We start from the raw sequence: 14,508 nt of genomic DNA, 5'->3' as shown, positions 1-14,508 counted from the left end.
TTAAGCGACAGGCCTGTCTTGGGACCTTGAGAGGTACTCCCCACAGATTGAAAAGTACTGGCCTACACAGAGAACAAACAGCATTTGGTGTATAATTGAATTCTGATCAGCGGACGATGGGAAAGAGATAGAGAAATGAACTGCTTTTTTCTGGCAGGTGACAATAAGTTTTAAAATGGTTATTTCAATGAAATTTGTTCAGTAAAGCAGGATTATTAATGGATAATTTTCTGTTAAGCTTTAATAACTAAAACGGGTATTATTTATTCCATTAAAATTTTTAAAAGATGAAACATTTAAAAAAAAAAAAAAGAGAAAGTTGAGCGCATTAGCTCCGATAGGACTCATAATGTCAAAATATTGACTGTAAAGCATACCTGATTAGCAGGCATTCAGGGGCTACTCGATAGGAGGTCACTGTGAACTTTCATAAACTTTCCTTTCCCAAAACATTTTGTCTGACGAGTCTTCCAATTTCGAGTATTTTTTTTTTTTTTTGTTAAATACTGCATTAAAAAGATATTCTCATTAGATGTAGTGATGTGGGTAATTAGGAATTTCATTCGGAAAATCGAGAAGTAACCCCATCTGAATAGTATAAAATCGGGGAGCTCCTGCATGTATTACACTAAACAGAATGGTACTTACCTATCACGGTCTTTTGATTTTTTGAAGATGGTTCCATGGATGTTGATGATTCAGTAGTTAAAAATTGCTCAGGTTCATTTGATGTAGAAGGTTTGCTACATTTTCCCGTTTCAAGTCACCTCTCCATAGCCGTGATCGAATATGTAAAAAAAAAGTATTTTTACAAAAATAGGAGCGCTCTTCAGGTCACCTACTCTGAAGGAGACCAAAAGACCACATGAAATAATCTTTATTTTTGTCAGCTCTTTTTATTTCTGTCTTTTTTTTCTGATCATCTTGCGCTTCTTTTTTCGATGGTCTATCGGAAGTGACATCACAGTATCCATCGTTATGCTGGATTTCGATTTGCTTTTGAAATTGCAGGTTAATTTTTAGACTCCTCCTCTTTTTTTTCTGTAACGTAACGCTTTTTTGGTCAAATTTGAGATGCCGCAAACACATTTGAGAAACCGCCCTTCGGTAAGGTACTTTGAAGCCACGTGTTGAATAATGTCAAACACATGACACGGCCTTTCCCTTTCTACCCCAAACTTAACCTTTGACCAGCTAAGTGGTCTTCTAAATTTTTGTGCATCCTTTGGCTAGGGTGTTGTTGCCAGCTGCAAAAAACCGCCAAAGAGGTCTGCGTCTCATTTTGTTTGGGTAACATCGGGGTTGCTATAAATTGAATCGAATCGGAAAAACAAACACTGCACAACTCGAAACAGAAACCTGGAAGCGCCGAGAAACGAGATAGCGACCCTTTATACTGAGAGATGCGACACAGGCGTACTGCGCGCTGATTGGTCACTGGCAAAAACCGTCCAACGCTCAAGTTCCCGTCCATAGGATTTGCATTGCGCGCAACACGCGCTCAAAGAAAAAAGGTGGATTCCTTTTAAAATACGGAAAACTACGCAATTTAATTTTTGGTTTTACATTCTTTGATGTGTTGGTTACCTATATCTTGCCTTCACTAAGGAGAAAATTTCCCCAGGAATTTCTGAAAAATTGTTTTGTTTTGCCAGGCTTACGTTCAAGGTTTTATTTCTTGTATCCTAAGCGATATTTTCGACTTTGATGGCAAACCAATACATTTAGGATATACTTTAATGTGTTAACTTACTTTCTCTCGAAATTCATAGTGTTTTCTTCCTGTAATATTAGTTTTAATGCTGTATTTTCCGATTCATGAAAAAAGCATGCTTTGGCGACATTCGGGATTTAAACACGCGCCAATCAGATTACTGTACTCAATGTTAAAAAGTTTGTATTTACAAACAAACAAAGCTGGATAATTGAAGGATTCTCTTTTACGTGATTTATATAATAAAGTTGTTGCTTTAAAACCATTAGCAAGTGTACGTTTGACCTTTTTTTTTTAATTTTTAAATCTGATAGCGTGAACTTTTGTGTTGACTTATTAGCACGACAGTCGTAAAAAAAGGGGAGGGGGGAGTTGTCCATCTAGTTTCAGTATCTCAAAGTTGTCCCGTTGTTTCCCCCTAAATAGCAACAAATACGATGGAATGACAAGCTGGGGAGGATGGCGAAACGACTATGGATGGTTGACATTGCAAAGCTAGTGTGCGCAGAGAGCAGAGCAATGGTTTGTCAATGGAGTTCACTTTCCGACTTTCCGTTCGCTATACACATCACCTATTTTGTTTTTTTTAGTTCATTCTTTTTTCGATGTTCATTTCGTTTTATTTGATATGAATTAAACATAGTAAATTATGTATTATGCAACTGTTAAAAGTCTTCAAAGCAAAAATAATTTCCCTAGTTCATATTTTGGCTATTGCATATTGTTAATTGACCCTCAAAACTAAAAAATTCACCATTGCCGAATTTTAAAACACCGTGGTTGATTTTTAATGAATTTTTAAAAATCCACGCGCATAAGTGCGCTCTTCTGAAACGTCACGAGCCTACGTCACAGGGCGCGAATGGGCAGCCTTCCGCCGAAGATCCCTTGTTTTCGCTAGGGACATTTTGAGCGCGCTGATATTTTTTTTTTTAGAAATTCAATAATCCTTTTGAACACACTATGGAGGCCGGATTCGTTAAAGCACAATCTAAATAATCTTCCTCAAATAATATCAATGGTGATATTCGAATATTTCCGAGAGGATGAGAGGTTTAATGTTCCAGAAACGCGAGGAGTTTAATGCGAGGAGATAAGCCTTTTACGTTTCATCTTCGAAGTCGAATGCACGTTCTTCGGTTTCTCCCATGACATGGGAACCGGTTCGCTAGCGTTTCTCTCCCATCGGACGTCACTTCCTATGCCATCTGACGTCACAGGCGCTTGAACTTTAAAAATTAATTTTAAAAAAACTACTTATCGTATCGCAAAAATTTTTTCACCTATGATGTTCATACATGTTACTCTATCATATAAAAATAAAATTGAAAAATCGATTTTCAAATATTGAGGGGGTTCGGTCCTCAAATATTGGGGGGGGGGGGGGTCCGGACCCCTTGGACCCCCCCCCCGGCCGCGACGCCCATGAATAGTACACCGCGCACATAGGTATGTAGGATAACTTTAAATTAATTCGATAAACCCAAAAACAGTTACAATTGGAGCCTCATCAAACGCAAATCAACAAAAATATAAATGTATATAACAACATGTTTTAAAATATTCATTAATACTTACAAGTGAACATGAGCGGAAGAAAATCTAAGTACCTCCATTACAACTGAATAAGTAATCCAAAGGGTTTCGTTTCATTAAGTATAAACACGGGTGTTGAAACTATTCACGCTTAAACACACAATATATATCTAATTATGGTCGCATTGGAAATTGTAAAGAAGCAAATGGTTATTAACTAACTTAATAGCTGCGTACATCGTCTAAAAAATCAAGGGCAGTCCAAAATGCAAAGGCGTAAAATTAGTTTCGACACATTTTACTACTCTCTAGACATGAAATAACAAGCAATCCAATGCTAAACAGTTGCTGACTGCAGCAACCATAGATAAGAAAAAAAGAAGTTCTCGTTATTTCCGACTCATTGGCGCCCGTGTTAGAAGGATGAAATAGGTTTCGAAGCGTTGCGTCATCACTTCCGCTTCTAGATTTCTTGAAATAACAAAAAGCTTTCTGAATATTGAGGAGTTCGCTATTGGATGAATGATTCCTACTATTTCGGAAACGTTTCCGATATATCCAGAAACGTTTCCGAAATTTGTTACAGTGTAAGGTTTTTAAACGGCTGGACCGATTTTGATCAAATTTTTTGTATGTAATTAAGTTGTGGCAAGCATGGTTTCGAAGCGCGTTGGATCGAATCGGAAACGTTTTTTTAAATTAATTAATTAATTTAAACATTGGATGGTAAAATCTCCCGAGTGATTAATATTTATTTTAACTTATTGTTGAGCGAGAACTGAAGTAAATATTCAACCCGTTGCCAAAGGACAATAAGAAAGCCATCTCTGCTTTTTAACCGACTTCAAAAAGGAGGCGGTTATCAATTCATACCGTATGTATGTTTTTTTTTTGTTTGTCCACTCTTAGCGTCTCACCTAGTGAACCGATTTTGATGATTCTTTTTTTAATGGATAGGGGATGGCTCAACTTAGGTCCCATTACTTTGTTTGACCATATTTGTTCTTTAGAAAAAAAGTTATGGGCAAAAAACAGTAAATTTTATGCAATTTCCCTATTAAATGATTAAAATGATATTGTAGCGAAGTTCGCACTTTTCATCCGTGGATAACGGTGGCTCAGTGGTAGAATTCTCGCCTCCCACACAAGCGACCCGGGTTCAAATCTCGACTAGAACAAAGTGAATTTTACTAAAATTTCGTTTTTACTGTTTCCCGTATTTTCTCGAATCTTCTATTAATTTCTGTATCTTCCCAAGTCTGGAAAGTTCCAGCACTTTCTCAAGTTGTATATAAGGAGATGTAACGTTTATTCGTGGTTCTGAATAAAGATCTCGAGTTGAGACTAACGAGTATTCGCTTCATTTGGCTTTCACATTGTCTTCGCTATCTTCATCTACGCGACAAAATGAAATTCATTGTTATAAAAGTTTGGTGCCATATAACAGTAACATTAATAGTAATTGTAATGATAATTTTGAATGAAGGCTTCTCTGAAGCAAGCATCAAATTTCTTCAAGGGATACTTCGATAATGGGGAATCTGGCGCTGTCGTCTCATTTTTGGCGTAAATAATTTTATTTTAGTAACCCTGCTGATTTATAGTAACCCTATGTGAATTATCAAAATCTTCCTTTCTTCAGTGCTATTGCTCCATAGTAGGGGTAAACCTAACCTGGAAGCGAGGTGATGCAGTGATTAGGATCTGCTTAGCCTTCACAATGCTACCATTAGGTTTGACTCAACTACTCTGTAGTATTTTTATCGTTATCACCTATGCCGATAACAGATGATCGGGGCTAAGTAATAAGAAAATACAGGATTGCATCATGAGCAACTTAGATGCTGTGGAATGTAAATTAGTTAGGAAAAACATAATACTTAAATGGTTATAATTAAATTAACTACGCATGATTTCCAGAGAGGAACAAAGATAAGTTTTTAGTGCCAATCGCTTAAAGTTTAACGCGTGTCAATAGTTTTTTTTTTTTTTTTCATGGAGCATTTTTAAGAAAAAAATGTGAAGTTTCGTGATGGTAACTTCTTATTATCTGAAATACCTACATTTACACTAAAAAGAATGAAATAAAAAAATTTTGAAAAAAAAAAATAGAACCGACTTCAAAATTGCTCTAAAAAGTGAAAAATAATTTTATTCTTTAAACACCATCGATAATGCTTTTAAACATAATTTTTGAAGTTGGCGCAAAAACGATAAATAAAATCATTCACAGTCATAACTCAAATACAACTATAAATTTAACCAGGACCAGTTTCTTCACTATCACATGCATTATGCATTGATGACAGCATATTTGAATAGCGATATAAATGTTTCGTTCGTAACTTTGGATGCTTTTCTGAAAAAAAATATGAACGAAGCATGGTTACACTGGATTTTAGGTTTTGTTTTTGCGCCAACTTCAAAAATTATGTTTAAAAGCATTATCGATGGTGTTTAAAGAATAAAATTATTTTTCACTTTTTAGAGCAATTTTGAAGTCGGTTCTATTTTTTTTTCAAAATTTTTTTATTATAATGAAATTTCCTACTGTAATATGTCAATTGAGAATAGATAAAACGTAGAAAGAGAGAGAGTGAAGCCTTCATTTCTCTTGAAAGGAACGATTTTAGGTCCCGTGATATATTTTAAAGTAAAATACTGTAAGGTTCACGCAAAACGTGCATTCTGTCGTCGTAGTTGAACCATGTGACCGGATCGGCGCTTTAGGTTTTCCTAACCAAATGATCGGAAAGTACCGTACCTAGCAACATTTGTTTCTCGGCTGAAATCCATCTGAGTTTTGGCACCAATGTCAAGAATACTTTAAGGATTATCTAACTAATCAGTACATTATTAAAGGAAAAGATGATGGAATTTAAAGACGAAACAAATTTTATTTCCGTCCAGATAAATTACAGCAGGGTAGTTCTGTACACAAAAGATCAGTGCAGTGGAAAATCTTTATCTTTGGCGGAAAGAACAAATTACGCAATATATGAAACTTAAAAAGTTTTTGGTTCAAAAGATCGGACCGCTAATCGGTCGGAGTTGGCTTCTCTCACTGATCGGCTGGATTACAGTAATGTGGTGGCTTGGTGACTTTGGCTATAAACAATAGAGTTGCGCGATCATTTGTTTACATTTTAAAGACATTGTTAATGTAATTTTTTGTTTATTTGGTGAAATATTTCAAACTGCAAAGAATTGTTTTTCGTTTTTAAAGAGTTTTTAGTCATTTTAGTTGAAGAATGTGTTTATTTTGCATCGGGAGGGGGGGGGATGAGTGATTTTCGCTTATTCAGAGAACTCTTTTTTACCTTTATCATTTTTCTAAACGATATCCTTTCGATTGTTTTATTCTTTTTCAAATGGGGGATGTTGCAGTGGGATTTCCCGTTTGTTCTAGATTTGTAGTTAGATTTTTTTCACGTAATATCTGAAGACGTTTTTTATCTTTTGAGTATGGCTGAAAGAACAAACCATCAAGTACGAGAGAAAAAATAGTTAATAGAATAACTGCTCAGTGGGCATTAGATAAATCAAGTTGTAATAAATATACGAATTCTGACACTATAGCAGCTTAAAACATTTTTTTACTTCTTTTTTTTTCAACAGAGGTTCAAACACCTGATAGTTCATTGAAATTTTTTAACTTTTCAATTTGCAAAGTTTGAACAGAACAACGTCTGTCGGGTCCTCTAGTTTAAAGTATGAAATGTTTTCTTGATTGTGAAAGTTTATTAATATGCCACAACTTATATATCGTTTATGCGCAAATACGCACCACTTACAATACCTCTGGGGGTGCTGGACCTGCTCGGCTTCTAATCTGGAGCAAAAAATCAGAGCTGTCTTCAGGGTCTGATCTAATTGGTTAAACCACAAATAGTGGTAGATACGGGGAACCCCGAAGTGAAAAGGGAAAGTAGTGAACTAATTTTGTGCCAATATTGTAAAAAAAGGGAACATTGATCTCTGATTTTAAATAAATAACTATTGTAGCTTTTTTTCCTTTTTTCAAAATTTTGAGATGTGTCGCCGGTGTCTTAGCCACCAGAAAACATATGTCGGAGGAGGATTTGTTTAATTGTAGTCCTTTTATGTGGCCAGAAAAAAAAATCTGAGTTTTGGTGGAGAATTCATTCTCAAAGCCTCCACCCCTTGTATACGCTCCGTGCGCCACTAGTGGCGCCAGTGAGTGATGTAGACAGGGGCAGGAGTGTTCCTATAGGGTATACTCCTTAGAGCAGGAATTAGCGAATGGAGGGAGCAAGTCCAATCATTTGCTTAGCAAAAGCTGTGGCAAAAACGCTCAAGTCTCGTGACTCAATAGCGACGAATGGTTGACACGTTTTGCGTGAAACCAGCGAATGAAACTTGATTCCTTCCAATGTATTGCTTTAAAACATATCACGTGACTTCGGATTATTGCTTCAGGAATGAGTCTTCACTCCTTCCATGTTATCTCCTCTCGATGGTATACTCTATATACGCCGTATGCTCTCAAAATTTTTTTTAGACATATAGCGTGTATGTGATCGCATATACATACTGTGTATTATAGGTTACTGGGAGTATACCCTCAAAAAATTGATAGGAACATCACTGGACAGGTGTGACCCGAATTGAATTTTTGAGAGGACTGAAATTCTCAATTTATCGAATAGAACTCCAAATTCTGCTGAATGATGATAATTTTGCTGAATTATCAAATGAAATTTGCCGAATTAGGACATTTTTGGGTGGTCAGAGTGATTTCCTATCGGGGCACCCCATGTTTAATTTGGTTATGACTTTATGTACATTTAAAATATAGGTCTAAACTTAAAAACTAAGAAAACAAGCAATTTAGGTGACTGACTGAAAAGACAAGGAAGGTCTTTGTTGCCACTTCATCTGCATTTAAAAAAAAAAAAAAAAAAACCTTTCAATTTAACCACAGCACAGCGGAAACTGAAATCCATTACCAAACTCCTTTTGCCCTTGAAATGTCGAAGAAGTTATTATACAGCCCTCACGGGGTGTCCTTAAGATCATTAGTTAGACAAGTTCTTCGAAAACAACTGTAGTTTCGTTCGCTACCTTCTGCCTTGATTCCATCCACCACGGCTGACACACATAAATAACGAGAAGCTTTCATAACCAACAGGTTCTCGCTACTTTCGCTTTCGGACGCATCAGTAACCTAGAAATAGAATTTGGGGTCGTACGCAAAGTGAGTTAATCATTGGGTTTTGATGGAAATTCTCAATTTCAAGAGAAAACAAATGATTGTTTGTTTTTGTTGTCTCTTTAGGATATCATGTTTTTACTTGTTACACAGCAGGGAGCAGGCCCGGCTCCTGGGGTAGGCGACCTAGGCGGCATATTTTAGGGGCGACACATTTCGAAATTGAAACATTTTTTGCATGAATATCTGTTTCAGCGCCATATGATTCACTGCTACAATGCAAAAAAAAAAAAAAAAAAAGTTTAGAGGATACCAGTGCTTGGATTGGATATGCGAAACGTAGTTCGGAATTTAACTAGCAATACAATTTAATTTTAGAGGCGGCAAATTACGTGAAAAAAAGTCTTTTGAAAATATCAATATCTGCTTCAATGCACTACTAGAATGTTAACAAAATATAATTTAAAGCGCGTACCAGTGCTTGAATATGCAAAACCCAGTTTGGAATGCAACTAGAAACTTACTTTAATGTTAAGCACTTTACTATCATTTTTATTTTTTAATACATTTTTTTATGTTATTATTATTATTATTATTTAAAGGGAGGGGGGGCGGCACTTGTCAATATCGCCTAGGGCGCCAGAGCTACTAAAGCCGGCCCTGGTGGAGGTCGTGGTTACAAAAGATGATTTTTTTTCAGTGGGCTCAGTGGGAGTAGTGTAATTCCGAGCAGGGGCTAATTATTGAATAGATACACTTGGCCGTGGCCCACGGACCCTCAAATCACTGAAACTGTTTTAGCCAATGGCTAAAGTCGTGAGGTTTTACTTCAAAGGGACTCCAAAAAGGCGTTTGGCCTATAGCCCATGGTATCTTAATTGGTTCATGGTTCCTAGAAAAAAAATGGCTGATGCAGTGGTAACATGAAATTAAATAGACATTGTTTTTTTTCTTCTAATGGGGGCTGCATTTTTAGGCTATTTAGCCTTTTAGCAGACCTAGTGCGTTCCCTCGATACGGCATCCTCGATACGGCGACCAAAAGACTGGCGGTATATTGCAAAGTGTCCGCCAAATTGTAACACCACTTGAGTTTACATCGAAATTAGCAATGATTTCCCCCCAAAAAGGGACAAAAGACCCCTTTAGAAACACCCGAATGCAACCAAAAGGAGAGGTGCACAACTAGACCCCACTAGGAGTCTACGTACCAAATTTCAACTTTCTAGGATATACCGTTCTTGAGTTGTGTGACATACATACGCATATACGCACATATGTGCATACAGTCGTCACGAAAAAACTCGTTGTAATTAACTTGGGAATCGTCAAAATGGATATTTCGCGTGTCTATACGTTCTTTGACACTTATCCACGTGTGGTCGAGTCGAAAAAAAACTCGACATTCATTCGGGGGTGAGTAAAATGGAAATTAAGGTCGATTTTGGAGTGAAATTTTTTTTTTGCGAATACAATACTTCCATTTTACTTCCTTTTACAAAAAAGGAAGTATTGTATTCGCGGAAAAAATTTCACTCAAAATTCGGCCTTATTTTCCATTTTGCTCACCCCCGAATTAATGTTGAATTATTTTTTCAACCCGACCACACGCGGATAAGTGCCTAAGAACGTATAGACACTCGAAATATCCATTTTGACATTCCCCGAGTTAATTACAACGACATTTCTCGTGACGTCCGTATGTACGTATGTATGTATGTGCGTATGTGCGTATGTATGTCGCATAACTCAAGAACGGTTTGTCCTAGAAAGTTGAAATTTGGTACGTAGACTCCTAGTGGAGTCTAGTTGTGCACCTCTCTTTTCGTTTGCATTCGAATGTTCTAAAGGGGATCTTTTACACCTTTTTTTTTGGGGGGAAATCAATGTTAATTTCAATGCAAACTCAATTGGGGTTATAATTTATGCAAACACTTGCCAATATATCGCCAAGCTTTTGGTCGCCAAGTTTTGTCGCCAACTTGGCGACAAATTTGGCAATTTTTTTTAAAAAATCTGGTTGCAATTTGGCCGTTGTTGGTGATATTTAGAGAGTTAACTATTGAAATACATTAAAATTACCAATAATGGGGAAATAACTTTAAATTGGTGTAAAAGGAAGTCATGTGATGCACACATCAGCTCGTTTGTAAAAGGAAGTAAAAGCGTATGGGGCTTCTTATCAGTTGTCTTAAGTTTCTTCCACTTGTTATCCATGCAAAATGTAAATAGGCAGCCCCTCCATCACGCTCTTTTTTTATTACAGTAAAATTAAGTGTTTGGTCAATTACATTATATACTTGTCATCCAAAGATTATTTTTTAATGTTTAGTTCATTTTGCTACTAAAGCGTGTTTTTTAGTTTTTTAAACGATTATTGTATTTTTTACTTTTTAGTTCATTTTGCTACAAAAGCGTGTTTTTTTAGTTTTTTAAACTATTTTTCTTTTTTTCAAATAAGATTTAGATACTAAATATTGCTAACACTAGTAATTCTCAAATGAAATCTTTGTGCGTGTGTTCGATTTTTATAATGGAATGTAGCTTAGTATTCTTTTGCATTATTTGCATCAGACATTTTGAATGCTTTCTTTCAAATTCATGTGCAAACATTGTTACACTCCTCAGCTCTGATTTATACGTTATAAGTAATTCTAATAAGACACTGGTTATTTGTCCAAAGGAAAGTTGGACCCACAAACATACAAGTTAAACTAATAAAAGCGTGTTAATTAGAATAAACTAATAACTTATCGTTAATAAATTGATTTGATTATAGAATATTGCATTGTCATCGGGTCTGAGATTGCATTCCAAATTTTAAATGAATCCGATCACAAAAAGTGCGCGAAAATTGAGTTGCAAGATTATAAATTTATATTTCGGTGCAGGCGGGATTAGAACGCACCCCCAATGATTCCCGAAAGAGGACGTCAGCGAAGACCCGCGCCTTACACCGCTCGGCCACGAACGCTCATTAAGGGGTGGAATGTACTAACAGTAATAAGCCACTAGCTCTTAGTTCAAAGGAGAGTTACAAACATGCAAGTGAAGCTAATAAAAGCGTGTTAAAAATAAAACCCCAGGTGCAAACCCCCGGGGCTCGAAGTAATTTCACACTAAATTTTAAGGCTGTAGGTACTATGTGGTCTCCTGGACGTATGCCGGCCACATACATTCTTTCACGATTTTTTTGACGTTACTTAAAAAAAAAAATAATAAAGATAGAGATAAACGAACTTGAACTTCTATTAAGTTTATCCTACTGCCTGTCATTGTTCCCGCCTCCTACCCCCCCCCCCCCCTCAAAGAAAAAAAAACCTTTCTACTTATTTGTTTTTACAACACAAAAAAAGAAGAAATGTACGTACATTAAAAAATAGTTTTATATACACTAACTGAAGAAATTTTTCCTGAACTGGCTTACTTAGAAAACTTTATTTTTCCTGCTAGTGTTTTTAATTTTTCAAATACTTTTTTTTCTAATACTTCGGAGGAAAAATATATTTTTAACTAAAAACGTTTTTTATTTACAGCGTTCATCTGAGGGAGTCTCTGTTACTGGACAGATATCAGGACTGTCACCTGGATTGCATGGCTTCCACGTTCATGAGTTCGGAGATTTATCGAACGGTAAGTCAAACCGAGATAAAATTTAAAATTGTCTGCGAATTTGAATAATTTCTGTAAAGATGTCTGCGAAAAAATACTGTGATCCTCCTGAGTCTTAAAATGACGCCAACCGCAAAAAGGGGCAGTTGAGAACAGATCGAGTACCCCTCTACTGGCCTATATGGTTTTTCAACTATAACTACTAATTTTCAGTATTATTACTTGAGGGCACCTCAAATTTAGCAACTGACTTTTCTCGCTCGCAAAAAAAAAAAAAAAAAAAAAAAAAAAAAAAAAAGAAAGAAAAAGAAAAGAAAATCAGTTGTGCAAAAAATGTTTAAAAATATCAAAGTATGCTAATCATAAAATTTTACTAAAAAGGCTTGTTCAAGTTGAGTTCAAAAAAATTCTGCATTGACTTCATTGATGTTTTTTTTTTAGTTTCCATTCGGTGACACTCGTTAACAATTCGTACATTCTAAGAATAATTTTTCTTCTTGCGTTTTCTAATCCACTTTTTACTTACTTTTACAAAAAGGAAGTGTATTGTATTCACGAAAAATTTTTCACTCAAACATCGGCCTTAACTTCCATTTTGCTCACCCCCGAAAGAATGTTGAGGTTTTTTTTCCAACCTGACTACATGTGGATAAGTGCCGAAAAACGTATAGACACTCGAAATATCCATTTTGACGATCCCTGAGTTTTCTCGTGACGTCCGTATGTAAGTATGTGCGGATATGAGTATGTATGTCGCATAACTCAAGAACGGTATGTCCTAGAAAGTTGAAATTTGGTACGTAGACTCCTAGTGGGGTCTAGTTGTGCACCTCCTTTTTTTGGTTGCATTCGAATGTTCCAAAGGGGTTCTTTTGCACCTTTTTGGGGGGAAATCATTGCTAATTTGAATGCAAACTCAAGTGGTGTTATAATTTTGTAAACACTTGGCGATATATCGCCAAGCTTTTGGTCGCCAAGTTCTGTCACCAACATGGCGACAAATTTTGCGGGGTTTTTTTTTTTTTTTTTGAGCAATCACGATTGCTTCTTGTTCTCATTTGACCGTCTTTGATGTCCGTGCCCTTTTCAATCCCCACAGTCACCTGCAGGCGCGACTCCGTCCCTCGTTGCCGCTCCTGGTCAGTGGCGTCAGTGTCCTACACACGCACGCTCATACACATACGCACTCACACACATACACACACGCACCTTTACACACATACACACACGCCAACGTGCATACACACAGATCTACACACACACAAAAGCCTACACATACACAACTAATACACACGTCTCCGTTCAAGAGCAGAGGTAGGCTTGGAGGGACAGGAGTCGTGTCTAGAATTAAGTGAGTAGGGTAGTAACTAATGAGCAGGGTCCTGTCGCAGCTCATGATTGCGAAAAACATAATTTAAATTTAAAATTTCAGAATTCAAATTAAATTTTTTACATTTTTTTTTAAAAATTTGGTTTCATTTTGGCCACTATTGGTGATATTTAGAGAGTTAACTATACGCTAATTCAACTAGATTTTAAAAATTGTTATCCTCTGAGCAACTATAAGGTTCAAACTACTTCTTTCCGAAAAATCTCATAACAGGGGAAATGCGGTGGGTACCTCACAGTTCCACTCTGCGAAATATATATATATATATATATATATATATATATATATATATATATATATATATATATATATATATATATATATATATATATATATATATATATATATATATATAAGTACAAATGGTTTTGAAATAAATAAGTAAAGTACGAGATCTTTTTACCTAATAATTGGCCCAGTAAAATGCAGATTTTCGTGTATACGGGGTGATTAAAACTTTTGTCTGAAATCTCATCTACTTTACCTATCAACGTGACAAAAATAATTATTTTTAACTTGCGAGTATAGCTTGACCACGGAGAGAAGGCGAATGAACTGTAAGCAGAAACGGACCACTTCATTTTGTAATAGGTAGAGGATCAGCCAGATCGCGCTACCAGTAAAACCATTACTGCTTGCGCGTTTTCAGCAAGCGCGATCTCGCTGATCTCTACCTATTGCAAAATGAAGTGTTCCGCTTACGGTTCATCCTTCATCTCTCAGTGGTCAAGCAATATCATGATTTTTCATGGTAATGTTTTAGAACTACATTAATGTGGGATTTTCTTCCATAGGTTGTGCCAGCACTGGTGGCCATTACAATCCCACAAACATGGACCATGGAGCGCCGACTGATAGTCAAAAGTATGTTATTTGTTGTTTTTCAGGTCTAACGTAGTTTAACTGCTGTTGTAGAAGCAGCCATAGGCGACCTTATGCAAAATTTTAAAGGGGGGGGGGGGCTCAGACATTTTCCCATGGTTTAGTGTTATATTTTCCCCATGGAAAACAGATTTCAGTACAGATTAGAGTTAATAAAATTTGACATTTTTAATAACCTATTTGTAATTGGCTTGTGAAGAAA

At 36.2% G+C, this 14,508-nt stretch overlaps 1 protein-coding gene across 1 annotated transcript in view; it reads left to right on the top strand.

The window, feature by feature from the left end:
• Window positions 1–11,946: 11,946 nt before the first annotated feature.
• LOC129226608 (uncharacterized) overlaps window positions 11,947–14,508 on the top strand; it is a gene marked incomplete at its 5' end in the record, with an annotated part of 28,428 nt that continues 25,866 nt past the window's right edge. The window contains 2 exons of the mRNA XM_054861236.1: window positions 11,947–12,055; window positions 14,219–14,288. Coding sequence (XP_054717211.1) covers window positions 11,947–12,055; window positions 14,219–14,288 — 179 coding nt within the window. The remainder of the gene's footprint in view (window positions 12,056–14,218; window positions 14,289–14,508) is intronic.

Source organism: Uloborus diversus, chromosome 7 (genome assembly GCF_026930045.1).
Source record: "Uloborus diversus isolate 005 chromosome 7, Udiv.v.3.1, whole genome shotgun sequence".
NCBI classification, from domain to species: domain Eukaryota; kingdom Metazoa; phylum Arthropoda; class Arachnida; order Araneae; family Uloboridae; genus Uloborus; species Uloborus diversus.
The sequence above is the reverse complement of the archived record's forward strand: the minus strand, read 5'-3'. Positions and strand labels throughout refer to the sequence as shown.